The sequence below is a fragment of the Camellia sinensis genome, chromosome 3, assembly GCF_055761805.1.
Source record: "Camellia sinensis isolate YWXY chromosome 3, ASM5576180v1, whole genome shotgun sequence".
NCBI lineage: Eukaryota > Viridiplantae > Streptophyta > Magnoliopsida > Ericales > Theaceae > Camellia > Camellia sinensis.
Window position 1 is genome coordinate 176,042,441 of NC_138963.1, and position 15,003 is coordinate 176,057,443.

Sequence of the window (15,003 nt, forward strand, 5' to 3'; positions counted from 1 at the left end):
GCCTTCCAGATGAGTAGAACACAGTCCTGTGGTGAAAAACCAGAAAAGTGACCTAGGAGAGAGAAAAACCAGCTTTTAAGCAAGGTTCAAAAGGGGCAAGATGAATTTCTGGCCGGCCTACCCATATTGGTGGCCTCCCAGATGAGCACAACACAATGGTGGTATGAAAAGCCAGAAAATGTGCCTCAAAAATGAGAAAAACCAGTTTTTTATCAGAAAAATCGACTTTTGGAAAGAGAAAATGAGAAAACTGGTTTTTCAGGGGAAAAGGTGGCCTCCCACCATCCTACCACCTTCCTAACAGTGAAAATAGGGTCTCTACCAAAAATGGACCAAAACGGATGCAAAACGAAGGTTCGGGGGCCAAAACGCGCAGTCCGAGACCCCGAAAACAGGCTGTTAGGCACCGAAAGTGGCGTATGACCATGAAGGTGGTCTCCCGGGCCACAGTGTCCCTCTAAAGGGAGGAAATAAGGTGTGTGCCAAAAATTGGAGCAAACGGAGGTTGTTAAGCGGTCCCGAACCGAGACACATGGTCGACGGCTCGGAAAACCAAAAACTGGGCTCCAAACGGGAAAAATGGCCTACGACCACGAAACATAGCCTATGGCCATTGAGAGATGGTCTACGAGACCTCTCCCTCCCTTCGGAAAGAGAAAACAGAGAAAACAGAATCTGATTCGCAAACCGAGGCAAAGCACAAAACAGCCTCGAAATCTGGAGGCAAGGCTCGCAGCCAAGACTCCGCAACCTTAGAACGAGCACAACATGAAACATCACCGAGGGCTCAGTCGGTGACGTCTGAGTCTTAAGGTCGGTCAAAAATGGAGTGTCTACAGGTACGCTACTATCATATTCTCTAGTGGCCATGTAATAGTGTCCCAAAGGTTGGTTTGCTCTAAGTAAAACATTCATGGTTTGTCCAGGGGATATCACAACATAAGAGGCCACTGTGGGTTTTAGGTAATTTCCATCCATGCCAACAATTGTGAGGTTGTGATCAGCAATTGCAAACAACACATCAGCGTTCATCATTGCACTGATTATGCGAAGCATATAAGTCTTGCCATAATCAATCATCCACCGGTTCGTTGATTCTGCAACATGTATGGATATTGGTAGGCCATATATATACACACATAAACACACATAGTTCAAATTGTAATGGGCACAGATAGAGATGCACGTATACGCAGTACCTTTAGAGCAATTGCAAAAATCTCCTGGTTGGCCGTTGATGAGATGAACGTTTGAATCTGCTAAGGGTCCACCGAGAATGATATCTTCCATAAGTAGTAGGTTCAAGTCTCCCTTATACCATGACCCTATAAATACAGTTAGATAGTAAGCTGATATATATTGCCTAAGTAGTATGGGCACGGACACAATATGAATACGTTCACATGTCAAAGTAAGTACCAAGTATGATAATTTCTTCGTCATCGGGCATAGGAAATGGATAAGTAGTTCCAGGTGCAGGATATATGACGATGGCACCGTGGATGCTATTTCTTGCCCAATCACTATGAGCATGCCACCAAAGAGTTCCTTCCTCATCGGAAAATATAACCTCATAGGTGAAGTTTCTTCCAGGTTCAATAGCACACTGTGTAATATATTCTGGTCCATCTGACCATGGATTTCTTGGTTGTTTCACTCCATGCCTGTTATTGTTGATTGTCACATGTTACATACTTTTTTTTTTTATCAGCGAAAAGAACTTTATTGAATAAGAACCAAGGAGGAAACCTTACAACTTACATCAATAAAGAAAAAAAACAAGGATGGCACAAAAAAGCCACCCAAAAGAGAGCTAACACAAGCCAAGGGCTAGTTGATAAGAGTTCAACCAGCAAAAGAAAGACACATCAACACACAACAGTAGAAGCAGATCCAACTAAAGGATACACAAAAATCACCCCAACACATGCCTTTAGAGATTAGGGAACTAAAAACAGCAGAAGCAAACCGCAACTAAAGGACACACTAAAATCACCCGAACGCATGCCAACAGCTACACCCCAACCAACACAGGAGCAACACAGAGCCACACACTAGCAGCACACAACAACAGCAGCAAAGCAACTCAACAGAGCCACACACTAGACCAGAGCCACTCACCAGCAAGGCAGAAACAAGCAATAGATCACCCCACAGAATGCCACAGAACAGCTGAAGCAAAACCATACACCAGCAGCACCAGCAGAAGCAGAACCACACACATGCCATCAGCTTAGAAGCAAAGCAACTGTACAGAGCCACACACCAGCATAGCTAGCAACAATCAACTAATGGGCACTGAAGTGATCACCCCAACATACCCCAGCAAACCAACACAGCAACAACACTGGCACCCACCAGACAGCAGTAGCAAAGCCACAATTCAAAACCCCCTAATGGAATCCAAATTATACAACAGATCATTGATTGAGCAATTCACCCCTTTATTGTGATATTTCACCAAAAAGGCAATGTGTAACTTGATGGACTCACAAACTTCACACCAGTTAGCCCCAGAACCAGCAAATCTGATCTCATTCCTAGCCTTCCACACAAACCACATAACCACAGATGGCAGTGCATCCCACATACTCTGAAGCACTTTCTTAAATTTAAAGCCACTCCACCAATCCAAAAGCTGAGATACATTATCAGGCACAACCCACACCAAACTCCACCATTTTACCAAGTCAGACCAGATTCGCCAAGCAAATTGACAGTGAAGAAGAACATGACACACATCTTTAGCACAGGAGTTACAAAAAGAGAGGGACCACTGGGATCAAGAGCTCCAATATTTTGAAGAAGCACAGAAGTTTTGAGTCTGCCTCTCCATGCCAGCCAACAAATGAATTGCATTTTAGGTGGAAAGATGCCCTTCCAAAGCAAACTAGGCACTAGAACACTCGATCTGTTAGTGCAGGAAATCCATTCATAAGCTAATTTCACTGAGTAAACCTCTGAGGCACCAAAAGTCCACACCAATTTGTCCTCTACACCAAATCTTAACACTGGGCCAGAATTGAGCAATAAAATAAGATTAGAGAGATCTACAGATTCCCAGGAATAGAGTCTTCTTCTGAAGTTAAACACCCACCCATTAGGAGAAGACCTCCTTCTCAAAATAACAGAGACAGATGCCTCTTTATCCTGTGAGAACATAAAAAGTCTAGGGAAAGCCAACTTTAAACAACCGGCCCTAGTCCATGAGTCATTCCAAAAAGAGCACCTAATCCCATCTCCTACTTCAATTCTAATATGAGAGTGAAGAAAATCAAAGAAGATAGGCTTAGAAACAACTGCTGATAGAATGTCAGACCAAACTCTAGAACCACTAATCTGGGAATCAGTTGAAGGCAACCAAGATTTTGGATCAAACTTGTATTTGCTGCAGATAATTTCTTTCCACAAAGCCTTCTCCACACACCCAAACCTCCACCACCACTTAGCCAGAAGACACAGATTCACATCTCTAATCCTTCTAATACCAAGACCACCATTTCTCAATTCTTTAGTAACTTCAGACCACTTCACCAAATGAACCTTTTTCTTAAGATCAGAACCCCCCCCCATAAAAAGGAAGCCTGAATTCTATCAAGTTCTTTAGTAGCACCTTCAGGTAACTTGAACAAAGATAAATAATAAACGGGAAGATTGCCCAACACAGATTTGATCAAAGATAACCTTCCACCAAAAGACAGGTGCCTTCTCTTCCAGCTGGCAAGCTTAACTTTGAACTTCCTAACGACAGGAGCCCAAGTATTTTTGAGTCTAGGACTAACACCCGGAGGAAGACCCAAAAAAGAAATAGGAAGCACACCTTTAGAGCAATTGAGAATATCAGCATATTGGTCCAGACTGACCTCATCTACACCAACTCCAATAACCATACTTTTGCTATAATTAATCTTGAGGCAAGACACAATTTCAAAACATCTTAGCAATCTTTTAATGCAAAGAATTTTCTCTAGATTGGCCTCACAAAATAAGATGGTGTCGTCCGCAAATTGAAGGTGTGAAACCTTAACCAAATCATTCCCAACAACAACCCCATTAAAGAGACCCAACTCTCTAGCCCTCAAGATCAAAATATTAAGACCCTCCACAACCAAATTAAATAGAAAGGGAGAGAGAGGATCCCCTTGTCTCAGACCCCGCTCAGCAATAAACTCATTTGTAGGGCTGCCATTAACTAAGACAGAAATTCTAGCATTAGTAACTCAGCTATGAATCCAACTCCTCCATTTGTGACCAAATTCAAAACTCTCCATCAAATTAAGCAAGAAGCTCCAATTTACACAATCATACGCTTTTTCAAAATCGATTTTAATAATCACACCTCTCTTCTTTTTACACCGCCACCAATCCAACACCTCGTTTGCTACAACCCGATCAAGGATGAATCTCTCCCCTAAAAAAGCTGACTGGGTAGGGCTAATAATAGAAGGAATAGCTGACTTCAGCCTATTAGAAAGTACCTTGGCTAGAATCTTGTACATGGAGCCAATAAGACTGATAGGTTTGTACTCATTGAGGCTACAAGGATTATCACACTTAGGAATAAGAGCAATAAAAGAAGATACTTTGCTAGGAATAAGAGCAATAAAAAGATTGCATACTTATTACATACTTTGTCCATCTTTCTCACTTGAATTTTTCATTTTCCAAGTTTTTAAGTTTCTGTAACTGATGAATTATTTATATTCCTATACAGTTTTTTTTTTTTTTTCCTCCAAAAATTCCTCCACAGTTTAATATGAATAAAGATACTAACATAACCATTTTTATAAGGTGGATAGGACAAGTTGCCAACGGTCACAAGTCATGAAGGCCTCTTTTGTCCAACTACAAATCACTGTAATAAGTTACAATATGTATATAAATAAAAATAAATATATGGTAAATTTTAATTTTAAGTGGTACGGATCATACTTAAGGAGGATGAATTTGAGTGATAAGTTGATCTTCGTGTACTTTTTTTAAAATTTATTTCTACACGTGACATTCTAGGCATAACATTTCAATGAGAAAGGTCAAATAAATTTGGCAATATTTTTAGCAATTTTTTTGGTTTAACTTTTTTCCCCATCTTTAGCAAACTTTATTAAAACATTTGTCAATTTTATTTTATTCATTTTTTATTATTTTAGGGTATAGTATTAGACTAGACAATCTTGAAATTTAAATTAGAAAGGACTAAAATTGAAAAAAAAAAAAAAACACTTGGCGTGTTGACGGGGAATGCTGACGTGGCTTGATAAGGTTCTAATGTGGCTTAAGTTGACCAGAGATGAACCAAGTAAATGTAGCTGTTGTGAAGACTGAAGGATAAAGGGCACATACTGAAATTGAGAGTCACGCAAAGTCATAGGCGCATGACTTGCAAAGCAGCTCTATTATACAGGAATGGTGGTTAAATGGAGCATAAATCAAGGAAGATAATGAGGTAAACAAGAGCTGACATGCAAGTGGTGGCCAATGAGTGTAAGAGTTGAGACTTCAATTAATAAAGGACATTCAACCTCATTTACAAATCTCAATCTGTGATATTCTAGGAGTTGCTTACAGCAATTAGGAGTATCCATAGCCATTGGCATTGTTAGGAGTAGTTCTAGCGATAATTTGCTTCTGTCGATTGGTGTTCTTCCTAGTGTTTTATTCTTGGTCTAGTTCATATATAACTTGTGATAAGTGTCAAATTCATTTGATTAATATCAATTCAGTTCATTTGTTTTCAGTCTTCTTTGTTTATTGCCTCCAAAGAAGTCCTGACCCTTTCAAGGCATAGAACTCAACCATTGCTTGATCTGTTATTGTTTTGTGAAAATTTAGGATGTGTTTGGTTTGGTTTTGGGAGATAAATTTTCAAAAAAAAAATCTTGGGGAAAGAATTTAGAAATTTTTTTGGTTTGTTTGGTTGTATATTTTGGAAATAATTTTGAAGTATGGGAGTTTGAGATGATTTGATATATTGTTATAGTTGAATAGATGCGTGTGAGAGAAAAAGTGATTAAGAAGGAGAGAGGAGAAAGAAAAAGTGATTGATTGATATGTAAGAGAAAGAAAGTGATTTGAAAATTTTTTGAAATCAAACAAAATTTTGGAAGTTTTTTAAAAAAAATTGTATTTTAAGAGTTAAACCAAACAAGGCTTTAGTTTTGTCTGTCGATCTATCTCTGTCAATTCGACTCAAACAAGATTTTTACTAATCGTGGTCCATTTTTTTATTTTAATAATCTTTAAGGCATTCTAAGCTAAATAAATCTAAAATGTAAATAAAATGACATTTTTTAAAAATTCAACTAGAAAAAAATATTTATTCAAATTCCTTGTCGAACAACCTTGGAGACATTCAAATTTTGAATCGATGGAGTGTATTAATGAAATCAACATGAATGAGAAAGAGAGAGAGAGAGAGAACCAGTGACTAGTGACACCGAAAATTCCTTGATTGTAAACATTGACATATAATGTATCTCCTTTAGAAAAATGCTTGGGAGCACTAATTAGTGCTCCCACTAATTAGGTGGCAGTGGGTCCCGCCATTAATGATGTGATGTTTTGGTCTTGGAGTTGTATTTTTTTTTCTTTTACTTTTTTAATGCATTAGTGCTATTAGTGGTGATGTTTTTAGTGGGATGAATCATTGTTGTCCCCTTTATGAACACGAATCACTGGTCCTGGAAAATTGTTATTCACCACTAACATGGCTTTTGTGCTGCACAACCTTGTAAAATTGGCCTCCCTCAAGAAGAAAAATCAACATTTGAATTTATGGTTTTATATTTATTTTTCTGTTCATTGCCATTTGTCATTGGTCATTTCAATTTTTGTTATTTAATAGTCCTGGGCTTCCATATATGTGGTACTCTCAAACAATAAAGTTATATAAAAGAAAATGTTTAGGTCCACCATTGTCTCCCATCCAACTAATAAAGGTGGATTAGATTGGCTCCATTCACCCCATTACTAGTACTCATATTGATTTTATAATAAAAATTTTCAATCAATATATATATATTTCAACATGTTAAGGTGATACTTCCACAATACTAAATAATTAATCCCATTGGACTATACTACCTTTTAAAAATCAATCCCATTGGACTATACTTCTTTTCAAAAATCATATGGGCATAGTACCTTGATATACATTGATCTATGCATGCTAGAGTGAACAAGAATATTAAGTAAACAATTTGTGAATTAAATTTAAAACTACTAATTAAATATAGCAGTGGACTTATAACAAAGTCATAGTAATGGACATCATCACCTGTTACCATGCCCCAAAAAATCCCACTCAAAATCACAAACCCTAGAAACTCAACCAACAAGTGCTTCATATTCTCCAACAGTGAACGCAAATGAAGACCAGAAATGCTTCCTACCCCCACTGGGGGTTGACCCCCAGTGAGGTGTCATTCTGGGATTAGCCCAAAAAAACAGTTTTTCTTTTTTTTTTTTTTTTTTTTTTCAGCGAATAGGGAGTCGCCACCTCACTGGGGGTCAACCCCCACTGGGTGTATGAATCACAACTGCAAATGAAGACACTCCTCCCTTTACTCTCTCTCTCTCTATGGATATATAAGCGATTTGGAGATCTGCTAGTTGTGGGAGTCAGAGATATATAGTGCTATATTGCATGTGGTCATTTCCATGGTTTGGTCATGAGTCACTGATTCAACTTAAGACTTGTTGTTGCCACCCACATGGTGATCACTCATGAAGTTGACCTGGCAAAGTATGGTTTTAGTATTGGGATTATTACATGTTAGTGAAATCAGAAGAAAAAAATAATAGAAAAGTTTATAAATTTAATTCTTAATATATATAAATTTTTTCATTGATTTGATAATTTTTTTTTTAAAGTTATCCTGTTGTGTTAATTTTTTTTTTAAAGATTTCAATGACTACAGGTGGGGCTGCAAACGAATCGAGTTGTTCGTGAACTGGCTTGACTCGACTCGGCTCGCCTCGTTAAGAGTTCGGTTTAGTTCGATTCAGCTCGACTCGTTTAGTAAACGAGCTGAACTCGAACTCGAATATTAGCCTCATTTAGTAAACGAGCCGAGTTCAAGCTCGAATAAACTCGATTCGTTTCTTTTTATTTAAATTATATAATAAATATATTATTTATATATTACAAATATATAATATTAATATATATATATATATATATAAATAATAGCATAAATATATTATTTATCTATTAGATAATATAAATAATATTTTTATTTAAATAATATAAATAATAAAAAAAAAATTGTCGAGCCGAGCCGAATTGAACTCGAATTTTATTAATATTAACGAGCAGAGCTGAGTTCGAGCCAAGTTAGTTATCGAGCCGAACTTGAGCTCAATAAATAAGCTCGATAAGCAACGGAGCCGAGCTAAAACTCGGCTCGACTTGACTCAGCTCGTTTGCAGTCCTAATCACAAGCTTAGAAAAAATTACCAGAAATAAATTCATAATTTGAAATTAATGGATAATATTTATTTAAAACGTGACTCTACAATAATTACTTTAAGGTGAAGCAGTGGGTTATACCCAACTCTGTTGAAGGGTTGCTGCAGTGGCGGTCTTTTTGTAAGATGAAAAAGAAAGAGAAGCTGATATGGAAAGTCATACCCCTGGCTGTCTGTTGGTCTATGTGGAAGCATAGAAATGAATGCGTCTTTAATGGTTCTCAGCCAAATCTGGAAGATTTATGTGAGATTGTCAAAGCTAGAATAGCTTTGTGGGTTAAGGCATCCCCAACCAAAGTGGACTTTTCTATTAATGACGTAGTCTTTAACTTGCAGCAGGTCCAGTTCTGTATTAGGAATGGGAGTTGATTCTGCAGCAATTATCTGTATTGGTCTGGCTCTACTTGTAGCAATTGTGCTCTTGTTGTAGGGAAGGCTATCTGTTCTGTGCCTTCTATGCTCATCTGTTGATTGTTGAATTGATAAGGTGATTGCCATGGTGATTGCCTGTCTAAAACTAATCTGCTCTGTGCTTGCTGTGCTAAAACTGATCTGGAGGTCTGGATAAAATCTGGTGGCCTGCATCGGAGGAGTGGTTAGGTGTATTGTTTGTCTTCACCTGTTGGTTTTGCTTGTTGGTTTTGTTTTTGTTTGATTGGCAGTGTTTGTTACGTGATGTTCAGGCCAACAGAGGTTTAATGCTTGTTTGTCATGTGTGTTTGTGTATTGGAAAACAATGGTGCACATTGTAGACATCCCATTTTTGACCGACCTTAAGACTCAGACGTCATCGATTGAGCACTTGGTGATGTTGCATATCGTGCTCGTCTAGAGAGTTCAGAGTCTTGGCCACGAGCCTTGCCTCCGGACTTCCGGACTCTTTCTTGCTTTGCCTCGGTTTTCGAACCAGGCTCTGTTTTCTTTGTTTTCTCTTCTCGAAGGGAGGGAGAGGTCACGTAGATCATCTCTCAATGGCCGTAGGCTACGTTTCGTGGTCGTAGGCCATTTTGCCCGTTTGGAGTCCAGTTTCCGATTTTTCGGAGCCGTTGGCCGTGTGCCTCGGTTCGGGACTGCTTAACCACCTCCGTTCGCTCCGGTTTTTGGCATACATCTTATTTTCTCCCTTTTGAGGGACACTGTGGCTCGAGAAAGCAACTTCGTGGTCGAACACCACTTCCGGTGCCCAACAGTCAGTTTTCGGGGCCTCGGGCTGCGCGTTTCGGCCCCCGAACCTTCATTTTGCATCGGTTTTGGTTCGTTTTTGGCAGGGACCTCTGTTTCATTGGTAAGAAGGTCGTAGAAGGGTGGGAGGCCAACAATTGTTCAGACAACCGGTTTTATTCCTCCATCGCCCTCCGTCGCCCGTTTTTTCCCATTTCAAAGCCAATGTTGACCACCCTTGGGCCTTTTTCTTGCACCCTAAACCCATATTTGTGATGTACACATCTGGGAGGCCACCAATATTTGGTGGCCGGCCAGTAATTGTTTTTGAACCTTTTGAACCCCTTTGAAAAGTGGGTTGTTCTCTCTCCTGATTCACTATCCCCAGTTTTTCACCACATGATTGTGCTGAGCACACATGGGAGGCCCTCTTTCTGGGGTGGCCGGCCACTAATCATGATTGACCCTTTTGACCCTTGGCCGGCCGGCCATGGGAAGTAGCCGGCCGGCCACCTGCAACCTGGATAACCATCCGGCCTTGCTCCTTGCTGCAGGTACATTTCAATATGTATCTCTTTTCCCCCCAGATTTTGTATCCTGGGGGCCAACTTTTTGGGGGAAAACTTGAATTCATTTCCCCCCCATTTTCCCCCCATTTTCTCCCCCTCTTTTGCCTATAAAACCAGCCTCCCAGCTCTGGTTTAGGGGTTAGAAAAATTGCCCTTGAGCTCCCATATTGTATCTCTCTCCCTCTACACTTCTAAGCTTCAAACCTCTCAAGTCGTACACTCATTTCTACACAACCACCTAACCCCACCCTTCCATCCTCCATTCCGGCAGCTTGAGGTTGTTCTTCAGAGCCTAGGAGTGCTGCATTTTGGTCCAAAAGGCTGTCAAAGATTAGTCTTCAAGGGTAAGTCCTCTTCTCTCCTTTTTGACCCTTTTCTTGGTTCATATTCTAGCTCATTGTGCTTACTTTTTTGAGCTCCGACCCTAACTGAAAATATCATTTTTTGAGCTCTATTTCATGTTTGTTTAAGGGCCTCTCACTGTTTGAGGCTTCCTTGTGGCACTTGCTTCTTTACCTTTCTTTTATGCCATTTCGTTGCGTAGTATTTTATGCCTGTGTATAGACTGTTTTGAGCTCTGTCATAAACTGTAAAGTGGATTATTTTGAGCCCTTCTTCAACATTGTTGAAGGGCTCATCATTGTTTGAGGCTTCCATCTGCCACTTGCCTTTATATCTCTCTTTTGGCTCCGTTTTTGCATGATTTGTTAGCCTCTTGTGCTTCTGTTTTTGGGCTCTGGTCCGAACTATAAATGGCCTTATTTTAACCCCCTCTTCATGTTTCATTAAGGGTCTTTTACTGTTTGAGGCATCCTTTTTGTACTTTGTGTTATAGCTCTCTTTTTGGCCTTGTTTTGCATAGTGTTTTGAGCATGTTTATGCACTGTTTTGGATTTGATCATAAACTGTAAAAGGTCATATTTTTGGCCCCTCTTCAACATTGAAGAAGGGCCCTTCTCTGTTTAGGGACAGAAGTTGCCACTTGCTTCATTATCTCTCTTTCGGGGCCATTTTTGCATGCTAGCTTAGCCCCATTTGTGTTCACTATTTGGCCTTGATTAAAACTGTAAATATGCTTGTTTTGGGACTGCCTTGAATCTGTCTTCACACTTCATGTTCAAATAATGCATGTTTAGTATATCTATAGGCCAATGCATATGCCTAGTTTCGTGTTTCGGGTCTCATTCCGTGCATCGGGTGCCATATTGCCATGTTTCGGGGCTGTTTTATGTCATATTTTGCTACTGAAATTTGCATGTTTGCATACCATGTTCCATGCCTTGCCATGCTTTCGTAGAGTGGCATTCGTGCCTTAGGTTCGGTCCTCAATTTGCGTGCACGTGTGCACGCATTCTGAGTGTCTCATTTTCATCTCATGGCCTCTTATGTGAGTGTGGCTGAGGTCCACTCATGTTGGTATAAGTCCATCATGCATTGTGTATGCCATTTCATTTCATAGCATTGTGTATGCTAGATTGTATGTTAGCGTTTTGTGTATACCATGTTATCTCGTGCATCGTGTATGCCATTTCGTAGCATTGTGCATGCTAGGTTGTATATTAGTTGCATTCATGCATGTCATGCATATTGCATTGTGCTTGGGATAGGAGTTAGCCCGAGCACGGGAAACGAGGGATGTTTCGTACTTTGAGTGACGGAACGTGTCTCAATTCCCAGTCACCGACACTCTGGATTATTCATGATGGAGCTTAGGTTTTGTTGTGTTTATATGTGCATTGATTCTATATTGATTTGCACAATTCGACTCCTCGGCCATCATGCATTAAAATGCGTGATTGGTGGCACGAGGATCGAGGCATGCATACATTTGTGAAAATACATCGTCATGCCCTTTTCCTGCTCTCTGTTGCAGCAAATCAAGAATCAGTAGCCTTTCAAAGGCCTTGCACAGCATTCCGGCATCAATCGCAAACAGAGGCTAATTGGGGCATCGCAGTGGATTTCTGCGCCAAAACAACCCGGACATGCATCATTCATCCTCCGAAGCAGAGTCGAGGCAGTCCCTAGCTTGCATGCTAGTTTATAGCTTTCTTAGTTAAATTTGTAATTTAATTAGGATTTTGTAATTATTTTGACTGTAATATTTATTCGGGACTGTATTATTCTTTCGGACCCTCTGTGCGAGGGCATAATTGTAATAAGTGTGCGTGTGTGTGATACCTGTCTTCCAACCCCACGTCTTTCTCCCTTTTATTTACCAGCTTATGATGGTTAGATCAGGGCATATTTCAATTAGCATACAGTATGATAGCATGTTTGCATTCATTCATCTGTTTTGCATGCACCGGGCTCGGCGCATCATACTAACTGCATTGTATTTTCAATTCCAAGTTGAATACATGTTAGCTGTAGCATTTCATATGCAATGTTTAGAATAGCCGAGCCTGCTATAGTTGCATTTTTGCATGTGTTGCATTAGGCATTTCTGTATAATTAGGATCATGCATGGATTTCTAATTAGCTTCTGTTTTGGCTTGGAGTACTCGGTAAGTTTTATGCTTTAGCATCCTTGCATGTGTGTGAGTGACTGCCATGAATAGCATGCTTATCATGAGGCTATATGCTTATGTGATATAACTGCCTGAATGCTTGTGGGTGAAGGTTGGGTTATTCGGATTGGAACAAATCATCAACTGTGAGTTTTAAGCCCACTAGATAGTGGCAAAACCATCTTTTCTAAAGCCCACCCGAGGGTGGCAAAATCTGCATTTTAAGCCTACTTGCGAGTAGCAAACCATCTTTCAAAAAACAAACATGAAATGTTTTGTTCCAATTCAGACAACCCAGTCTATACTTGTATGTTGTGCGCATCACATAGTAATCTAGGCTAATAACCGGAATAAGAACACACAATGTTTTCAAAACTTGATATTATGGTTAGTAAAGGCCGATCTTTGATCGGGCGAGCGGGGGTGCTCACGAAGTGACCTTCCCCAATCGTACCCAAGTTCCCGAGCCGAGGCAACTTTGGTGATGACGGACACGTGGCCTTAGGCAACGAGTCAGGGTTTCCTAAATTTCCCCAAAATAAAATATTTAGGTGGCGACTCTGTATCTGGCAAAGCAGTCCATGTTTGGCACTTCTTTCAAAATCTGTTTTCTCAAAACGATTTGCCGGATTTGGACTCTTTGGTTCAGATTATGAACCGTGACAATTTGAGAGTCCTGAGCTGTAGTGACCCCAAATGAACAGAACGGGAGCTCGTCCCTCCCGGGGCATTCGGGGACGTCTACACGCAGCATAATGGACGAAACATTGAGTCTGCTGATGTTTGCAGTTGTGCTTATGTCTCCCTTGATGAAGTTTGATGTTCAGCTCAGGGTGCAGTACTCAGTTTAGCTAGAGAGCTTAACTCAGTTAAAGGTGCTACAGTTGTACTGTTGCAGCCCAGCTGCTGTAGTTGTGCTAGCCTGAATACTGAGGAGTGCCTGAGTTTGGGTTGCTAAGCTCTTAGGTGCTAGTAATGATAGGATGGTTGTATTGGTTAGTTTGGGTTGGTTTGTATCAGAGGAGTGTTTGAGTTTTGTTGTGTTGTTTGGTTTGTCTTTTTGTTGGTCTCTCACCAAATGAGTGGGTGCTAGCAAATGATAGAATGAGTTTTTTGGTGCCAACCCACTTGGGATGATTTAGTTCATTGTGATACTATTGCACTTCCTTTTTTCTTCATTGATGCAATTTGTTTTGTACCTTGCACTTATTTATTCCATCAATAAAGTTTCTTTTTTGCTGATAAAAAAAAATTACTTTAAATGTAAGTTGTAGATTTAAAATTCATGATAATTTTTGATTATTTTTTTGGTTCTATAGACTTTTTCTTGAGAATTCTATTTTCACACATTTACTTACCTTAGTACACATCATTTTTCAGTACATACACTTATTAATTTGATTATTAATTATTCTTCTCAATCCATACATTACACGTTTTAATTATATCATTCACTTATACCATTGTACACACACCACCTCAACTTTCTTTTCACACATTTATTGAAAATTGTAGACCCAAACTCCCTTCATAAAACTCCCTTATGAATGGTAGACCCAAACCACCAAACACTTGTTGCTTTTGTAAATACTATGGTAACGTTTAGTAGAGTTTCATAAATATGATTTGAGAATAGAGTTGTACTTTGAGTTTGTGAGTTTTAGAATTAGGATTTGAGTGTGAAAAATTTGTTTGATGAATGAGTTTCGAAAAGAGTTTCGAATTGAGTGGAAAATTTTTGATGTGACATATGATATTTGATACAAAAACTTACAACTCATAACCAAACACACAACTCAAAATTCTATTTAAAACTCATAAAAAATTTTAAAAAATTTCAAGATTTTTTTTTAAATATAAAAAATAACAGGTGGCAATTGTAAAAATAAATAAATAAAATAAAATGTACTGTGCCGGTTAACCAGCCGGATGTCTGGGATGACGACCGATTAGCTCAAATTTTCCCGCATTGGATAGAGTTTTCAAAAATAAGTGTGAAATTAATTTTTAAAAATTCTAAACAAACACCATGTGCTAACCAAATGATAGAACTAAAGTTTAGAAACTCTACCAAACAGAACCTATGTTTTTTGTTTTGGCTTGTTGCTTCTGCAAATACTATGCTTTTTTGTAACGTGAAAGTGCACGATCACTAAAAATGAGTATTTACGATCACATATAGTCAATCGCAAATGAGGGGTGGTTACAATTATTTGCTTACCGACATTTCTAAAAATAAGTACATCCGATTGCAAAAGAGGGGTGGTTATAATTATGAATAATTTTACATATAT

At 39.2% G+C, this 15,003-nt stretch overlaps 1 protein-coding gene across 1 annotated transcript in view; it reads right to left on the reverse strand.

Annotated features, from left to right (window-relative positions):
* The window catches only part of LOC114308365 (uncharacterized), a 267,419-nt gene that overhangs the window by 56,592 nt on the left and 195,824 nt on the right, over positions 1–15,003 (reverse strand). Inside the window, exons 10-14 of the mRNA XM_082918621.1 lie at positions 6,662–6,745; positions 6,422–6,484; positions 1,420–1,664; positions 1,200–1,325; positions 910–1,097 (exon numbers count right to left, since the gene is read on the reverse strand). Coding sequence (XP_082774747.1) covers positions 910–1,097; positions 1,200–1,325; positions 1,420–1,664; positions 6,422–6,484; positions 6,662–6,745 — 706 coding nt within the window. The remainder of the gene's footprint in view (positions 1–909; positions 1,098–1,199; positions 1,326–1,419; positions 1,665–6,421; positions 6,485–6,661; positions 6,746–15,003) is intronic.